Source organism: Gymnodraco acuticeps, unplaced genomic scaffold (genome assembly GCF_902827175.1).
Source record: "Gymnodraco acuticeps unplaced genomic scaffold, fGymAcu1.1, whole genome shotgun sequence".
Taxonomy (NCBI): Eukaryota; Metazoa; Chordata; class Actinopteri; order Perciformes; family Bathydraconidae; genus Gymnodraco; species Gymnodraco acuticeps.
The window spans coordinates 2,601,607-2,619,702 of NW_022989843.1; the positions used below are offsets into that span (position 1 = coordinate 2,601,607).

At 37.6% G+C, this 18,096-nt stretch overlaps 4 protein-coding genes across 4 annotated transcripts; 3 read left to right on the forward strand and 1 right to left on the reverse strand.

Annotated features, from left to right (window-relative positions):
* The first annotated feature begins 1,200 nt into the window (after positions 1-1,200).
* On the forward strand, positions 1,201-4,474 carry enkd1 (enkurin domain containing 1). The gene is made up of 8 exons (XM_034237403.1): positions 1,201-1,318; positions 2,102-2,192; positions 2,519-2,743; positions 2,928-3,100; positions 3,175-3,318; positions 3,411-3,553; positions 3,793-3,929; positions 4,046-4,474. The coding sequence occupies exons 2-8, from the start codon at positions 2,108-2,110 to the stop codon at positions 4,204-4,206; spliced, it is 1,068 nt and encodes a 355-aa protein (XP_034093294.1). The 5' UTR covers positions 1,201-1,318; positions 2,102-2,107; the 3' UTR covers positions 4,207-4,474.
* A 381-nt stretch (positions 4,475-4,855) lies between these two features.
* Positions 4,856-10,135, forward strand: polb (polymerase (DNA directed), beta). The gene is made up of 14 exons (XM_034237418.1): positions 4,856-5,070; positions 5,390-5,447; positions 5,900-5,966; positions 6,507-6,581; positions 6,709-6,767; positions 6,942-6,991; positions 7,154-7,205; positions 7,333-7,387; positions 7,466-7,538; positions 7,628-7,698; positions 7,821-7,907; positions 8,030-8,097; positions 8,897-9,036; positions 9,166-10,135. Exons 1-14 carry the CDS (start codon positions 5,010-5,012, stop codon positions 9,258-9,260), a joined length of 1,011 nt encoding a protein of 336 aa, XP_034093309.1. The 5' UTR covers positions 4,856-5,009; the 3' UTR covers positions 9,261-10,135.
* Positions 10,136-11,400: 1,265 nt separating this feature from the next.
* dynll1 (dynein, light chain, LC8-type 1) lies at positions 11,401-13,281 on the forward strand. The gene is made up of 3 exons (XM_034237456.1): positions 11,401-11,537; positions 12,264-12,402; positions 12,899-13,281. Exons 2-3 carry the CDS (start codon positions 12,271-12,273, stop codon positions 13,034-13,036), a joined length of 270 nt encoding a protein of 89 aa, XP_034093347.1. The 5' UTR covers positions 11,401-11,537; positions 12,264-12,270; the 3' UTR covers positions 13,037-13,281.
* Positions 13,282-14,393: 1,112 nt separating this feature from the next.
* rpl6 (ribosomal protein L6) lies at positions 14,394-17,919 on the reverse strand. The gene is made up of 7 exons (XM_034237443.1): positions 17,867-17,919; positions 17,001-17,147; positions 16,813-16,911; positions 16,309-16,452; positions 15,003-15,051; positions 14,690-14,874; positions 14,394-14,577 (listed from the first exon to the last, which is right to left on the reverse strand). Exons 2-7 carry the CDS (start codon positions 17,145-17,147, stop codon positions 14,425-14,427), a joined length of 777 nt encoding a protein of 258 aa, XP_034093334.1. The 5' UTR covers positions 17,867-17,919; the 3' UTR covers positions 14,394-14,424.
* Positions 17,920-18,096: the final 177 nt, after the last annotated feature.

Genomic DNA, 18,096 nt, shown 5'->3' on the forward strand with positions numbered 1-18,096 from the left:
CTCCAACCGGGGGCGGGGCTGTTGTGTAATGACATTGAGCAGAAATAACTTGTTAAATAGTATTCTACTCGTAAACACTTACACATGTACACTGGGTTCAGTCTTTAAGTTGCTCATTGCAGCTCATGGTCTTTTATTTGGGATCTACTGGTCTGTCAGATAATATCACTCGAATACTCATTTGATATTAAGGAAAAAACGGTTTATAGTTGTATAATGTTAGACAATTCTTATTACTATATATCTGACTATACAATATTTTTGAGATTAGCTAATTACCCTGGTGCATGTTTTTACAGTAACAATTTAATATACAGTATATCACACACATTGCCATTACAAAGGAAATAGGAAAAAGAGTACATTCTTCCAAATATTGGTAAATCAAATATAGGGATGTACATAAGTACATTATTTCAATGACTGAGTATTATGTATGTATTATACTACTCGGATTATACTGCCTATGTGAAACAACCACTATGGAAATGATGCATGTATTTGTTGTAGTAAGACTCTTTCACCACTCGGGGGAAATGACCTCTATAGTTTAGAATAGGGTGTCTTAGCCCTGAGGTAAATCTGTCAGGCGTACCTAAATATTAGTGCAGTGTAGTATGCTCCCTCCTGTGTAGTGTACCCAATCATATAGTAACATTTCAGTTTAGGGTAAACTAGTTTAGATTAGAACTATAAGCATTGCGGTCGTAGATTACTAAATTAGATTTGTTTTTAATGTGAACCTGTAAGGCAATGCTCAGGGTATCAGTATATACAGTCTATGATTTCCACACACCCCAGCAAGATCACACTAGAAATATACCTGCTAGAACTTAAAACTGCAGGTGAGCACACGCACGCAGGCTGTGGCTTATCAAAACGAATTACCTTTTAAGGTGCGAGTTGCATATTCGTTCAATGTGTCATTATTATTGATACAGTCATCAGCAATCCCTTTATAGAACCTCACCAAAAAAGTCCGCTTTGGCGAAACATAGTTGTATGTTGTTGTTGTTGTTGTTGTTGTTGTTATAATTATTCTGCATTGAACGTGTCATATTTCTGATAAAATCTGAACAACCTATACATTTACAGGTTTTTAATTTTAAATAGGTTGGGATTTATATTGTGTTTGATAAAAGTGGGACTCGAATAGTATTTTGGCAGCCCAGAGGTAACCGCTCTTTTCTATTAGGTCTAGTTCTATGTGCAACTGCCCCGTTGCCATGGGGAAGAGAATTGAAACAAGTGTTGATACCTCGGCGTCATCGCTCTGCGTGAACAAAATCCTCAGTGATAAACAACAGGACAAATAAAGGTAAACAAACTGTCTTGACTATTCTAATGCATCGCAACCAGATCGCAACCCGTTCCAGTTGTTTGGTCGACGTAAAGACTTGCAATATGTGTTGGTGACGTTTGTGTTAAATCATTTCTGAGGAGGAATACGTCGAAATGGATCGTGTTGATTTTGCTAACTTTACAACAGGCTAGCTAATTAAGATAACATTAGTTTTATTTAGACAGCGTTTAGGTAACTTAACGTTAGAAAGCAATCTAACTCTTCATGAACTACATTTTGATTATTATAATATCAAGAACGACTCATTGATTTGTTCATTCATTCATTCACTCTCATACTGACTAACTATTGATTAACATATACACGACAATTCTGTATAGTTAGTCATACAGTGTGATTTTATCACCTTCTAGGATGTATATTCCGCTAGAAAAATTGCTGCTATTACACCACCTGTAGTGCAGAGGTAATTAAAAATTAGTTACTTATCTAGCTTGTCATTAAGTAAAAATATTTCCTTAGCCTCTCAGTGCTGGCCTGGATATGTCCAGTCACTTTTCCCCAACCTCAAACGAGAATAGTTTTTTTTTGTGTTTGGGATCCTTTATCAGTGTCCTAACATTATTCTTTCAGCCTCTGGTGGAAATACCCTTTAGCCAGGGCAAACCACTGCTCACTTTATGTTCAGACGAAAATACTTCTCTTTGCAGGCCCTTGTGATTCTGTTAGGTGCTGTTTCTGCTTAGCTGGTACTGTAACTTTAACTGTTTTCATCTCCTTTTTTTGTAAAATGTACAGCTTCAGATGTGTGAAGGACCTTCATCGATATCTGGGCCAATCCCCCCAGATCCTTCTCTGTTTCCACAGTACTACAAGCGACCTGCTTCAGGTTAGATGAAGCCTCTGGGCTCTATTATATTAAACCCCCTTTAACAATCTTTTTATTTCCCAATGAATTTGGGCAGTAAATAATATCTATTAGCTAAAGACTAACTCCAACTGTTGTTTCCATTGGGAATTTCAGTTCAATTTCAGTTAGTCTATTGACATCCATGAGTGTGTTTTAAGTTAAATAAATGATACGTTAAATAAATGATACACAAAAATCATATGCAGGAAACTGCTATTAAAGAGTAATTTTCTGTTCATATTTGATAACTCATTGTTTATCATGAGCCTCAAGTGACCTTGTTCAGTTTTCCTTTCTTTCTCCAGCATGTGGCCGTTTAGAGAGAAACGACATTGGGAGTGTGGCACTCCTCTCAGGGCCGCTCGCTCCAGATCCTGTGTTGTACCCTCGCTGCTATAGTGCCCGTACCCCATCACATCCTCCCCGTATCGGCCCTAATGCCACCCATATTCTTGAACGCGGACAGAGAGGGGTAGTTGGGGAACTACTCAAACTAGGGGATGTCTCTATCAGCCCTGTTCCCAAACAGAGTAAATGCAATTGTTTTTTTTTGTTTTTGTTGTTTTTTCTTGTGGTATACGTGTATCTTATTATTTTAGTTTTCCCTTTTGAATTTTTGAGTTGTTAAAGCAAGTAAGGTAGTTTGATTAAACACTTGCTTGATCCGAAAATGAAAAAGATATTGAAAAAACGTTTGTGATTCTTCACTCTCAGAACCGCGAGTACATGACTTTGGTAAAGAGAATGTGCGTCGGCTTAGGGAGATTCAGAGGCGCTGCAAAGAGCAGGAGTCAGAGAGGGCACTGTCTCGTCCAGCTCCAGTCAAAGCTCTTTGGACCTCCTCCAAATACGAGAACGTCGCATCCAGGGTGATGGTCCAACTACAGGTAGGGAGTATTGCAAATTCTTAGGTTATAAATATGTCCTCTTGATCACTTTTAATCATGTCTCCTCCTTGCAGGTTTCTAGTCCAACTTCTAAACCACAGTTTCAAAACTTTCTGAAGGCCCATTCTACTGCTCCACCAAGACCACGCTCTAAAAACTCTCCTGTAACTTTGCAACGGCGGACCTCCTGCAACTCCATACAGGACCTCGACTTGCAAGTGAGAAGTGCAAATAAGTGTTTAGTCAGTTCAGAGAGTATTTATAAAGGATTTTTTTTTTTAATTCTATACATTTCTGTTTGTGGATACAGTTACAGGTACAAGGCCAGACGATAGACTTTGTAAAACATAATGCCCGTTCTGCAGGAAAAACTGGGATGCGTCGATCCCAGTCATTGACCAACCTTAGAGATAAGCCTGTGCCCATGGCAGTTAAGGGACAGGTGCCTCAATAGTGAGTATTCACATGCCATATCTTAAAAAAGAATCACTGTCTACTCAAATCTTCTATTTTAACTGAATATATTCTTGGGAACTTCTGGGATTCACAGGACATACAACTTCTTATAGGATTGAAGTGCTTTTTCTATTAAAAAAAAGTACATGTTAAAAACCTATGACTCTTCCCAGCAAGCAACCATGTTGACTCCCTGTTACTCATTCCTGTTATCACTTTCATTGACACACATTCAGTCTGGAGGAAAGGAAGGAGAGGTGGCAAATAGAGGAGGAAGAGAAGAGGAGGAACGCCCCTGATCCTACAGCCCCGACTGGTCACACGCTGATGCCTGAAAATAAGAGACAGGAGACACTGAAGTCCCTCAAAGAGAGTATGTCTCTATTGTTCTTTATTTCTGCCCTTGTATTAATGATATCAACACAACTTAAGCTACGACATGGGTAGTGAGTATTTGCTCTTCTAATTGTATTGATTTTGTTTCCTCAGCCCATCGCTCACTGGTGACGGAGCTGTTGTCCTTCCCTCTCAAAGCTGACAATCTGAGTATTCGCTCACGTCGGGCTCATCTGGATTCTAGGCTTTCTGAAATTGAGGAAGCCATACAAATATTCTCCAGGGACAAAGTTTATGTGAAAACAGATTCCTAACCAATTAGAATCTGGAGAAGGTCCTGTATATGTACTGCTTCATTAAGCATCATGTAAATAATGCTGAACTTGTAGAATTCATGATTATTTATACGTTAGCAATTTTCATGTCTATAATACGAGTGATTATTCCATAAGGTCAACCATTGAGGCTACTGATAATCAGTTACTTAAAGAACAATTTACATGCAACTAGAAAATATGCATTTTTAACCTATCAGATGCAATGTAAACTGTACATTAAAAACTGTTCCTTTGGTAAAACCTTCTTGGATGTGTTTTTCTTTTTGTGTAAAACTGATTGTTGGTTTGTAATAATGAATATTTTGGGAAGTGTATATGCTGAAGATGTTGCAGACTGCTAAAGAAGTAATTATTTCTCTGTTTATCCGGATTGGATGAACTCCATATTGGTTCTGTAAAACTGTCATGATGACACAACTCAGTGATCACATTGTAGAAAGAATATATGTCCTTAATAATTTAAAGTATTGTAAACAAACTTGGAATACCATTGAAGACGTTCATTTTATCCAATGCACGTGTTTCTGTCTTCTATTTACGTTAAGGTATATCGTTTTATGAAATTAAAAAGTGCTGTAAAAAAGGAAAACCGCTGAGTATGTATGACGTGTTGACGCACGCCCCGCCCCGCCCCCTGTGCGTACTTCGGTCATTGTTCGGCTTGAGCTAGCTAGTGTGCTAGTTAGAATCGTGCGAAGATTACAGAGGTTTAGACTTCGTGCATTCATATAAGACCTTTAAGTCTTACAGCAGACATCTGAGAGCTTGTCAAAGCAACAATGAGCAAAAGGAAAGCGCCACAGGAATCCCCAAATGAGGGAATTACAGACTTTCTCGTCGGTACGTGAATGGAAGGGACGGCTGAGTTTGGCTAACAATAGCTAGCATAGCACCAGGGTTTAGTTTTTAAGTACAACTAAAAATACTTTGCACTAGAAGTAAATATTTGTAAAACAAATGTGCTAAATTATGTGGTTTGCTTCGACCTAAAATCTGAGTTTTGTCAGCTCTGACGCTGACAGTCACCGTGTTGTCATTGAAAGGCTTCCTGCCTTCAGCTGGGTTGAGGGAATAAAACAAATTGTGAACATAGTTTCAATAAACTTCAGAGGTAAGAGGTACATATAAAAACCATTTGATGTCTCTCTTGTCATTTCAGAGCTGGCCAATTATGAGAAAAACGTGAACAGGGCAATACACAAGTCCAACGCTTACAGGTAAGGTCTGAAGCTTCAGCAGAGTGCTTTGATAAGATGCCTGAAATACAACAAGGCATCTTAACAAAACAAATACATCAATATCAGATGCATATAGAGCATAAACCAAACTGCCAGTTTAAGAGACAATCAATTTACAGAAACCATTTTAGAGGTGTTTAATTCACTTCATTCATGTATAATTATGCGCAATACAAACTACAAAATAACCATGAAGTAAAAAATATATGAATACATTTCAATGTTTTAACATTCATAGAGGTAGGGTTTGTTGTTATGTTTTAGCCTGGCAAATGAGTGAATAATATATGTAATGTTATATGGGAAAAAGAGTTGAATATTAATTGTGATTTGGCATTCAAAGGCAGCTTTTTATCAACAAATGATTTGCTTCTTTAAAGTCCTTATCATGTTCTATTTTGTATTAATCCTTTTGCTTTTTCCCTGTCTAGGAAAGCAGCATCAACCATTTCTAAGTACCCTAACAAAATCAGAAATGGCGAAGAGGCCAAGAAACTGGTATGTGCTCTGGATTTGGTTTCACTGTCATAAAAGTAATTGCCTTAAAAACACATCAGTGAATGTTTGAAAAATGTGAACTGTTGACAATGATCAAGAGGCACATTTTGTGTAACAATAACAAACCTAGACACCGCAATGCAGAGTCCAGTCCTGCAATAAATTCTACATTTTAGAAGATTGTCATTTTTACTAGTTGTAGTGGAAGATGGTGCAAATATACTGGTTCTCATAGTTAATTAATAGCATTTCCTATTTCTTGGATTCATTTATTATTATCCATCTTTGTATTGAACAGGGGAGCTGACTTGATGCTATTTCTGCTTTTCTGATGGTGTATTTCATGTAATGCTGCCTGGAAACTGGAAAGGACTCCATCACTGCTTGTCTTCTCGAGCACTACTCTGCTCTTGTTTCTGGGGACATGTAGAGCGCTCTGCTGCAGCCTTTGTTTGTCAATAGTACTACATCTTACATAACTGCTGCAAATAGCTCTATTCAGCTTTCTCAATTTTGTATTTTATTTCTACATTTCAACAGGAAGGTGTTGGAGCTAAAATATCAGAAAAGATTGATGAGTTCCTGCAAACTGGCACACTACGGAAACTGGAAAAGGTTAGTGTTCTATTTAATATACAGTCACGTGGTAATGTCTGAATAATGCTGCATTGTAAGAGTATGCGTTTTTAAAATAGCTCACTTTAAATGTATTACACAGACTGATGACTATTTGTTCCTCTAGATTCGTACCGATGACACCAGCTCTTCCATTAATTTCCTCACCAGAGTGACTGGAATTGGGTATGTCATTGGAAATCATCTAAATCAAATATTTATTAATTGGATATTCAAACTGAAATGCACCAGTTCAGCAGCCACTCCGGAGTGATGCAGGAATGGTTAGGATTTGAATACTGATATAGTTTTAATATAATGCTTCATGTTACCAAATGCATCTCCTTGTTCTGACTTCAGCCCCGCTGCTGCCAGGAAGTTCTTTGAAGAAGGGGTGAAGACGTTAGAAGGTTTGTTTATTATCATTTTTCAAAACATTTAGGTAGAAATGGCTGAACATTGTATATGATGTACAATATACCGATCTCAACACATGTGCACAATGTAGATTTAGCTTTGGTGTGATTTATAATTGAGCAATGTTTTTTTTCTGTTTCTTGTTGTATTCTTAGATCTGAAAAAGATCGAGCACAAGCTAAACCATCATCAACAGATTGGACTCAGGTAAGTTTGGCTGGATGTTGTCTGTAAATGTGTAAATACATTCATTAAAACCCAAATAATCAAATATATTAAAGTCTTTCTCTAGTATCACTCCAGCTGTTTCATGAATTATTTGTGCTGCTTTCAGGTACTTTGAAGAATTTGAGAAAAGGATTCCACGTGCTGAAATGGAGCAGATGGAGGTACTTGAAGTTTTAAAGTTTTTGTTATCTTCTATTACATTTTATTGAGAGTTTTCTTAAACCGTGTGTTTTGTTTAGACTTTTATTCATGAAGAGTTGAAGAAGGTCGATACAGAATATATTGGGACGATCTGTGGAAGCTACAGGAGAGGTAAAACTTTCCCTTCAAGTTGAATTTAAGTTAATAGTAATTCAAACTCCATTATTCAAGCTATTGATTCACATGTTCATAATTTCCAGGTGCAGCATCGAGTGGTGATATTGATATTTTGCTGACCCACCCAGACTACACCTCTGAGACTGAGAAGCAGGTAAGACTCTTCTCTAGGGTATCTCATTCAAAATCAGTATACCGTCGATATTAAGATTAACTGCGGTTCCACTTTTGTCATCTTTTAACAATTTATTTTGTTGCATTTATCTTCTTTTACAGCCTAAGCTCCTTCATGCCGTGGTGGAACATTTCGAGTCCATTGGGTTTGTGACTGATAATATGTCCAAAGGAGACACCAAGTACATGGTGAGGCTTGTAGTTATTATCTCTCTGGTGCTCAGCTGTATGTGTGATCGATGTGCAACACAGTCAGTTCCCAGTGCATAAAGAACATCACTGGTCACAATGTGCTGGATTTTGTTTTCTAGGGAGTCAGCCAGCTTCAGAAGAGCGACGAGGAAGAGGAAGAATACCTTCACAGGCGTATTGATATCAGGTGCCCTTCTTTATATTGCTCATATCTATCCTCTTTAGGGATGCACCAATGAATGGTGCATGTGTTTAGTGTCCTGTTTGTCTGTAACTTTGTGTGGTAGTGTAACCACTGAACAGGTCTCTCTTGAAAATGAGACCTGTATAAATAAAGGCAAAATAAAAAATGGGCCTCTCGAGGAAACTGTCCGGTCGATCCGATATTATATCTTATTATTATTATTATTATATATTATATTATTTCTATTATATCGCATGTACTGCATGATGGTCTTATGTCACACACGTAGCAGCACAGACAGCCACACACATTTACATTATTGTTAAATACTGATTTCGAAATACTTTTGTATTGATAAATGTATACATTGTTTTGGATATATAATTAATAGTGGACTTGTACTTTCTGTATAAAAACAATTATGATTTCATTAAGAAATAGAGAGCAGATAGATAGTGTTCTAAATAAAACTGAAAAACTATAATATTTGTCCTTTATTCTCCTATGATATGCATGAACCTTACAAGTCAATATTGAAAATAAGGTACAGAAATGTTTATGTATGCTATTAAATATAGTTCTTAGAAAGAAAGAAAAATTGGAAAGGTACGGTCGGGCTTTTAAGAAATCAGGAAATGCAATTGCTGCATCTCTAATGATTTTCCAATGAAAACATTGCCTCTACGTACAACAATACTCAACAGGCCCAGTACAGAAGAATATACCAAGTAAAGAAGCCACTTTCTGTACTACTTTCTCTGTCTCTACTGCTCCCTGACTGACTGTTCTCCATTTCCCCAAGGTTAATTCCCAAGGACCAGTACTACTGTGGAGTTCTGTATTTCACTGGAAGTGATATCTTCAATAAAAACATGAGAACTCATGCTCTGGAGAAAGGCTTCACTCTCAATGAGTACACCATACGGCCTGTTGGAGTCACTGGTGAGTCTCAGTCCAATGTGACATATGACCCTGCTCAATCTGTCAGCCATGTGGTTCTTCTGGCATCAATCAGTAATCAATGATTCATGCTCTAACTATGAAATATTTTCCTTTCTCGATCTGTTGTAGGTGTGGCAGGGGAGCCTCTGTTGGTGGATAGTGAGAGAGACATCTTTGAATACATCCACTACAAATACAAAGAGCCAAGTGAGCGCAGCCAGTGAAGTTTACAGATACTGTACATCTGTACAGCTTTCCTATAAACAAGATCTGTGTATGTATATGTTAGTATACCGTACAACTATGTTCTGAAAAAAATAACAACTGTGAAAACGAATCATCCCCTTTTTAATGACTTTTCAACCCAAATGCATACACGTCTTGCAAAACAAAATTATAATTTAGATTTATTTTTTGTTTGATTTTCCCATAACGTATCTTTGTAAAGACTTATTGGGCTCTTTTTTTAAATCATGCTCTCAACAGTAATTTTATTTTTTACAACGCATATACATTTCACTTTTTATATAGCACCCTTTAACGCTTTGTTGTTCAAACATGTTTTTATAACTGTTACACATTCAGACACCACAGCGGTACTGCGGTTGTTCTTACTTTATGTCAATCACCATGGACATTCAAGAATCCCTGTTTTTAAACTTGTGAGTATTTATTTTCCAATTTGGGCAAACTGATGAAACGGAAGGAAAGAATGCAATAAAGCAAATGTGATTTGTGGTTAAGGGGCTCCATGTTGGACAAAAAAAAGATCATCAATGTGTTGAGATGTTTTCCAGTTGTTGATTGATGTGTGAATGTTACTATGGTAGATTTGTTTCTCTTGCATGTGGTTGTGTGAACATTTTTACTTATATGATATTATTGTATCTTCAGTGCTTATATGGGTGGCATTTAGAAAGTATAAAAGTAATACAGTTATTCAACTGAAATACTGCTACCATGAACCTTGGTGATACAGACTTGAATCTGTATTGCAAAACTTAAATATTAGTATATGGATTCTGTTTAGTTTTCTTTATGGGGAGGATTGTAACCTTTTCTAAAAAGATATTTAAGAAAATAAAACCATGGAAACCTGTATGTGTCTTTTTGTCAAGTGTAGTCATAATATCTGGTCTGATATTATTTGGGATCATTGACATGACATAGAATGAACTAAGTCCAATAAACAGATGTGTGTCCCGTGAATTCAGTGTAGTAATAAAGCTAATCAAAAGAAAATAGTGCTGAATGTCGATAAAAATAATATTTAACCCAGGGTGGACTAAAAGGTGTGTGTGTGTGTGTGTTCCAGTGAATTAATAAATGGTATGGAGTTGAAGTCACTTGGTCACATGACATGTAAGCTTTTAAAGAAATGAAGGGGAAACAAACACATTTTTACATACACATTAAATAGAAGGTGAACTCAAATCCAAATAAAAAGGAGTGTGTCTTAATTTTACAGTGTTAGGTTTGTATCTGGTTCAGATTGGGAGTCAATGGGTCTCAATATATAGAATGTATTGAAATAGAAATTACACTTTTCAACACACACAACTCAAAATAGTTGGTACAATAAAAAGTTCATATTTGTCCAGTGTACTAAAACAATGATTGGATTTTGAGTCTTTTTGAAAAAGACATAGCCTACAGTAGGCTACTACTAGGATTTTTTTGTTTTTAAGAAAAGCTGAACCACGACTTGTTATGTTTCATACTATCATTTATTTATCATCAATGTGTGTTCAATGTTTTATCCTTTTTTATGAAACTATGCCATGACATACTGGATTGGTCATTATTAATCATTTTTTGCACACACTGTTGTATTGTGTTGCACTGTTGGTGGAGCCTGTGACCTAAGATTTTCATCATCACAACTACACTGTAGCTATGTACGTATGACTAATAAAAGCTGAAAAAGGGTAATTTTATTATTTTGTAAATGTTTTATGCCTTTATCTAAATGTAACTTGTACCCGTGCTATGGATAAGGATACAAGCATAAGTCATGTATTGAACCAATAACCTTTCCAGTTAGAAATAAATATGTTGCTTCTTCCAACAAAAATGTTTCACATTGACTAGGCCTACATTTTCTTTAACTTCACTTACAACATAGTTGTAAACGAAGTACTAAAATATCCTGCCTAGTGCCTACCATCAGTGAGGCATGGACCATAGAATAACAGTGTTGGTTTAAAAAAAAAAGTTATTTAGCATCTTTGGCATTAGCAATGTATTTACAGTGGTTGCCGCGGTAACGACCGCAAGGCATGATGGTTTGAAATAAAATGCGGGCAGAAATACCCGAGACATTGGCCTGTACCAGCCAATGATAACGCCCTGTGCATTAATAACAGCCAATGGGGATATGGCAAGGCAGCAGTCTTCTACCGCTACACACCCACATTACTTTTGTGTCAACCACTTCGCGGGAGTTATCACAACAGGAGCGGTCATCTCTTTAAAACTAGACAACACTATACGAGAGACTAGTAAGTACATTTAACAATTTCGCATTTTAAAATGACTGCATGTGTACTTTACTTAGTTTTCATCATTATCAAAACGATTAAATCTGTGCTGACTGTTAGACGATGTTTATTTTTCCAATATGAATGAGTAGCTAGTTATCGCAACCGTTAGCAAATGAGAGGCTCGTCGTCGCTGAATAAGCATGTATCGATGTCTGTTAGCAAACCCCCATGACACCTTACTTCGGATAAGTCATATTTATCACAAACGTTATGTTATTATGAGAAATGTGCCTTTTCCTGGTATCCTGCACGTTAGGGCAAATGAGGCTTGTCCTTTCGCTGCTTTATAATGTTAGGTAACGTTTGTGGAAAATGGTCTTTCATTTAGTTTAATAGGATCCTGGATTAAACCTTGGACAAAATTGAGACGATAATCTAAAATGTCTTGCGTATCCATAGAAACTACGCAGCGCGCGCATCCTTTGAGCTTGATGGAGTTGTTATGCAACACTTGTAGAAACGGCTAGTTCACATTATGTGTCTAATTATGTAACGATAACTCGTCACCAACTAACGTAAACCATTTTATTTACTGGGTGATGACAACCAAGTACGTTAACCATACCGTATCGTTTCAGTCAATCGATGATAAGGACTGTTGGGATGCTCAGGGTCTTTTGTATTGTGTGTGTTTCAATGCGCCCGTGAAGATGATAAATCCTCCGCTGTGTTTTGGTTTCCCAGGACAACCATGTCTGACAGAAAGGCAGTGATAAAAAATGCCGACATGTCGGAGGACATGCAGCAGGACGCCGTGGAGTGTGCCACTCAGGCCCTGGAGAAGTACAACATCGAGAAAGATATCGCTGCATACATCAAGAAGGTAAATACTTCCATTCATTAAAAGTCTTAAAGTAGACTCAAACAAATTGAATCTTTAACCTGCTGACTTTTGAGCAACATGTAGTATTTCAAAGAAATTTACATAATTCAAAAAACAAAACCAGTCGTTGGCAATTCAAAATAATTTTTGAATAATTCCCATTATAAAATGCATTTTATCCAGAAGATCATTGAAAGAAAAAAAAAGATGCTTATCAAACAAATTAGTTATAAATTCAACTTTAAGTTTAACATTTCTAAGTAAGAAATGTTTGCGTCTTGATCGTGGCCCATTGGTCACAATAAATCAACCATATCCAGTTACAAAAAATATAGATACGTAAACATGTATTACTTGGTAGTTGTGATATAGCATATGAAACTACAAATAAGAAACATTACTTCACCATATAAGCATTTAATAATGTATTTTGTTTTCACCTCCAAACATGTTGGACCACAAATGTTTGATCAATACATTTATTCGCCCCTCACAGGAGTTTGACAAGAAATACAACCCAACCTGGCACTGCATCGTTGGGAGGAACTTTGGCAGCTACGTGACCCATGAGACCAAGCATTTCATTTACTTCTACTTGGGTCAAGTCGCCATCCTGCTGTTCAAGTCGGGCTGAGAGAAGCATTTTCTCTAAATCAGCTGACCATACATACAGTACTGACTGATTCGACAAAGGCACTTATCATTCCTTGGCAAGGGGCCGCTGCCTTTTTCTGTGCTGCTTTCTACTTTGTTCTGTTTTTGAGGATAAAAAAAACGTGGCCATGTTAAAGAGATGAAACTTGTATTTATTTTTGTCTTGTTACATTAGACATGTCATTTTTTTTATTAAAGTGTAGCTGTTAAGCTGTCTGGGTCCAATGTCTGGTGTGGTCACTTCATTATACTCTAACTGAACCAGGAGATTGGTAATATTAGCAAAAGGCATAACATTACAAGTGGGATAAAATCCTATATTTGCAGTTAACACAGTAGAGTGTATGCAATTGACATTTTTCCGCCATAACTTGAAAGACAAGTCACTCATCATGCCAGCTTCTTAGAGCTTTTGTAGTAGAACAATTATCTTTGGCTATATCTGATGCTCATTTATGGTTGATTGCAAGGGAACAAAACAGAATAAACCTGATAATATTACAACGCATTTGAATGTTCAAACTCTTTAGAAATATATTTCAATTCATTTGTATGCGATGTCCCACTCCATTTTAAAAGGGGAACATTGTGTTTTACCACATTTGATTACCAGAGATGGCAAAGTACACATCCTTTACTCAAGAAGTAGATACTAGTGTTTAAAAATACTGTGATAGAAATACTGACTGATTTAAATAGCAACTGACCTCACTTCATAATAAAACAATGTCTGTTAGCTAATGAATGTTTTGATGCTGAACGGCAAAATTACGTTTCCATTGGTCCCTCTTTGAAGACCAGGAAATGAATAATAGTGTTAAAAATAGGCCCTCATGACTAATCACGCCATCTGACAGATTAAAACTAAAGTAACAAACTTGTAATGAAAAACTAAGTAGAACGTACAGGTATGTGTTAAAAATGTAAGTAAAAAGTCGTCAGAAAAATAAGTAGTGGAGTAAGTACTGATACCAGAAAAATGTACGTAAGTAATGAAGTATTTATACTCACTTCCCACCTGTTGATTAATCAAATTACTAGTTTCACAGATCGGTTCTCATACCCACTTCCTGAAATGCAGGCATGGTTATGCAATTAACCATTAGCTGTAATGCTACCAGCCACAACATTAAAACTAATTTTATATTACTGCATCAAAAATGAGCCCTTTCCTTCTATTGAGTGCTTCAAAACCATCATCTACATTAAATATTCATACTTTTTACATGTACCATTTAAAAATGAAGGATTTGTACTTATAGCACAGGCTTTTTAGTTCAACTTCCATCATTGCCTTCACATACTCAGCTTCAGCACAAATGAGGCAGGAAAGAGGATTAGACGGTGGTACTGTTTATTACAACACATTTAGAAAACCAGCTTGTGTGGAAAGACTCCATTTGACAGGCTGAAGGAAGAGCGAAGGTATCCTTTGAGCTGAGGTACTTTCTTGATGAGGGGCAGGAGCTGAGCGTCCACCGCTTTCTGGTCCTCTTTCCTCTGCTCGGTCAGCTGGTACTTCTGCACAGAGACATGGAGAAGAAATCCGTGAGTGATGTAAAAATGTGGAAGGCAAAGTCCTGTTGAAATGTTCAAAGTAAGGCATTAAAAGACAATAGCCCAGTTAGTTCACCTCTTTCTCTGTATCGAAGATCTCTCCCTCCTGGTGGCGGGGCTTCCTCAGCTTCTTCTTCTTGAAGTAGGCATCGTTCAGAGTTTTGGGGATCTTCATGCCAGTGATGTCAACTTTGGTGTTGGTGGCAATGGAGAACTTCTGGTGAGCCCTGCGCAGGGGTACTCTGTTCAGCGCAAGAGGGCCTACACACGCAAACAGGAAAATAGCAACGTTAAGAAAAGTAGAAAGATGCCCAAATAATTGCTGTTCTAATGTCAGTCAGCTTAAATGTGAAGGTAACAGCATGTGCACCAAAAACAATTATCCTTACCAGTGACAAGCAGGAGACCACTTGAGAGCTGCTTCAGGAACACCACACGCTGAAAGACAAAAATCAAGTCTCTTTAGGATCAACCTTTTGTACTGGAGTTTCACACTATTCAGCTCAATTAGTGAGCTTATAAGAAATGTGTCATTTGGTTAAGACATGTTAAATGGCTGCTTCCATTCCATGGTTTTGAGAATGGAGAAAAATAAATCTGACACTCCTAATTATAACAGGAAGACTGTCATATTCACAGCTGAAACATTATTTAGGTCAGCTACTGCTCAAAGTGTGTGTGGGCACACTAGCATGCCTCCATAACTTGCCCATGCATCATTTGCGTGTGGGAGGTAAAGACAATGGCCGTTTCTCAATCGCGAGTACACCTGCTGCAGAGCAACTATTTCACGTATACTACGTCAGAGTGGCGCAGAATGCTGGGCATTTAACATGCATTTAAACAGTCCTTCGGCACCACTCGATGACGTAGTATACTTGAAATAGTTGCTCTGCAGCAGTTTTACTTGCGATTGAGAAACGGCCAGTGTCTGTGGACCTGAGGTTGTGTGATTATAGTGATGCATCAAGCACGCTTGTTAGAAAATTCCTTTTTTATTCACGATAACATGTGGCTTTTTTCCGGAGGGGCACTATCTATAGATACGTGGGTTGTACATGCGCCTTTATAAGAATGTACGTTGGGGAGAACCGAGCAGCCATTATGTTGCCACTGTTACACAGTTACACTTGTGACAGTACAACAACAAGCACAAGTCCACCTCTGATGCAATTAGTAAAACACACCAATGCCTTGATAAAAATGATGTACAGTGAAATATTGTGCAATAGGAGGCATACAAATGGAAGAGATGGGATTTCCTAATTCAGTAATTTAACATTACTCCAATTCCATTATTGAGGCTGTAACCAGGAGTTGAGCAGCGTTGGGTTTAGAAGATTTCGAGGTTCAATTACTTAACATGAAAATGATTAAACATGATGCTAGGCGAGCAGTCATTTAAAAAAGAATTCACCCATTCAGTTCATTTTTACGCAGGCCAATTACCCCCTTTTAGCCCTGAAGCAGAGAGAAAAAATAACCCCGACATCAGACTGTAATCTCAACATTACTTTATGTATAATCTTTCATGGCTTTGATCGTACAAAGAATATATAAGAATTCACCCATGCTTCCTAACACACTAGAAGAATCTTAGCACTTTGGGCCTGTGTTGTTAATGTCCTCATTACTGATAATCCCTGAACATTAAACAAAATTAAAAAGGGAAGACCCGCTAGAAATGATTCTCACCTTTCCACGGTGACGGCCAGTGAGCAGGATGAGGACAGTTCCTGGGGTGATGGAGCTGCGCAGCTTCCTCTTGTGCTGGCTGAAGGGTTTCTTCCCGTGGCTCTTCAGTTTACGGGGAACATCTTCTGTGGGGTAGTAGCGGGGCTACAGAAGGAGCACATGGAAATAAACATTACCATTTTAAATTGAGGTTTGCAAAAAAATATATAGTGGAAGACATGTCCATACAAAAAAACAAGTACATTTAATTGAACTCATAGCCCTGTGGAACCCAAGTGTCCCTATTGCTTTATCGGCTTATATGAAAGGTGTAAGAGGAATTGACCCACTGCCCCTGATATTTTAAACTGGCCACCAATTGTGCTCTCAAATACTTGAAGAGATATTTAGTATATGTTTATATATATATTTATTTAGTATATTTAAGTATATGATGGGAGTTAATTCTGATCTTAATAACAAAATAAACTCAGGGTTAAAAACAAGAAATTACACTTTGCTCACCATCTTGTGCTGCTTGACAACACGAGTGCCTCCATTCTTGTCTCCTCCAACTGTCTTGACAATAGTTGCCTTGGGCCTCTCCCTAATCTTTTTCTCCACCTGAAACAAAAAGCAAATTGTCATCAATACAAGAGTCAAGTGTATGGTTTTATCATCTATTTGGCATGGTGTCACATATCTGCCCTCACCTTGGTCTCAGTGATCTTGCTCTTCCTCTTGTACATGGCCCTGCGGGCATACATAGCTGACCGGGAGTAACGGCCGATACCCCGGGCCAGGACCGGGTTCCGGCTCCCGTGCTTCCTCTTGGGAGTCTTTTTGTCTCCGTCTGCCATCTGACATGAACAAGAAAAAGGTTAGTAAAGCAGAAGTATGTGGTGTCCACTTTCAAATGAATTTATTTTTAAATAATCTTCTTGACTCCAAACAGTATTCCAGCTTTGGAATGTTGGTATTCATAAACCTTACAGAAGGCTAACACTGTAGCAATACTACAGCCTATGAGAAAATGTGTCTAGTTTAAAATGACAACGCTTTTGCAGCAGCAGAAACAAATATTAAAATATGCAAGAAGTTGCTTAACACAAGAAAACATCCAGGCAATACAGCAGATGATTACTAAACGTGCTTGGCTGTGGCTACACACCACAGCCTTCGCCTATGCATTACAGGCATGTAATGTTAGCTAGCATTAGCAACATTAGAAGAAGTGTCGCTAGACAGCGACTTACGTTCTTAAAACTGACAATGTAATGTTATAAAATACATCTCATGTGTCAGCGGAATTATGTAGTTTGTCGGTACGACCGACCACACGTTTCTATTAGTCCGCTAGCTAACGTTATAGGCTAGCCGGCGGCCTAGGACTGCATATACACCAAACTGTTCATTATTACAGAAATATGACGGACGAATCGCAAAAATAACCATGTCTACCGCATCGTTATAGTACAAAGAGTCGTATCCTGATATTTAGAGACTGATAGTTTAATTCTGTAACACAGATGCAAACAGATTTTATTTCAACAGAAACACGAAGGCAAGGCAGTCTTACCTTTGCTATGAAAAAAAGACCGTCATCCGGGGATGTGACGTATATAACGACGCTGAACGATGACGTTTACGTAATTGCGTCGCGTTACAAGGATGGTCTTTGTAGTCCTAAATATATTTCCCGATTATTCTCACTGAACATGAACATTTAATGCTTTTATAGAGCTTGTAGAAAAATGTATGCTGACTGTATGGTGGAATGAAGTTTGATATCGGAGATTATTAGCTGTA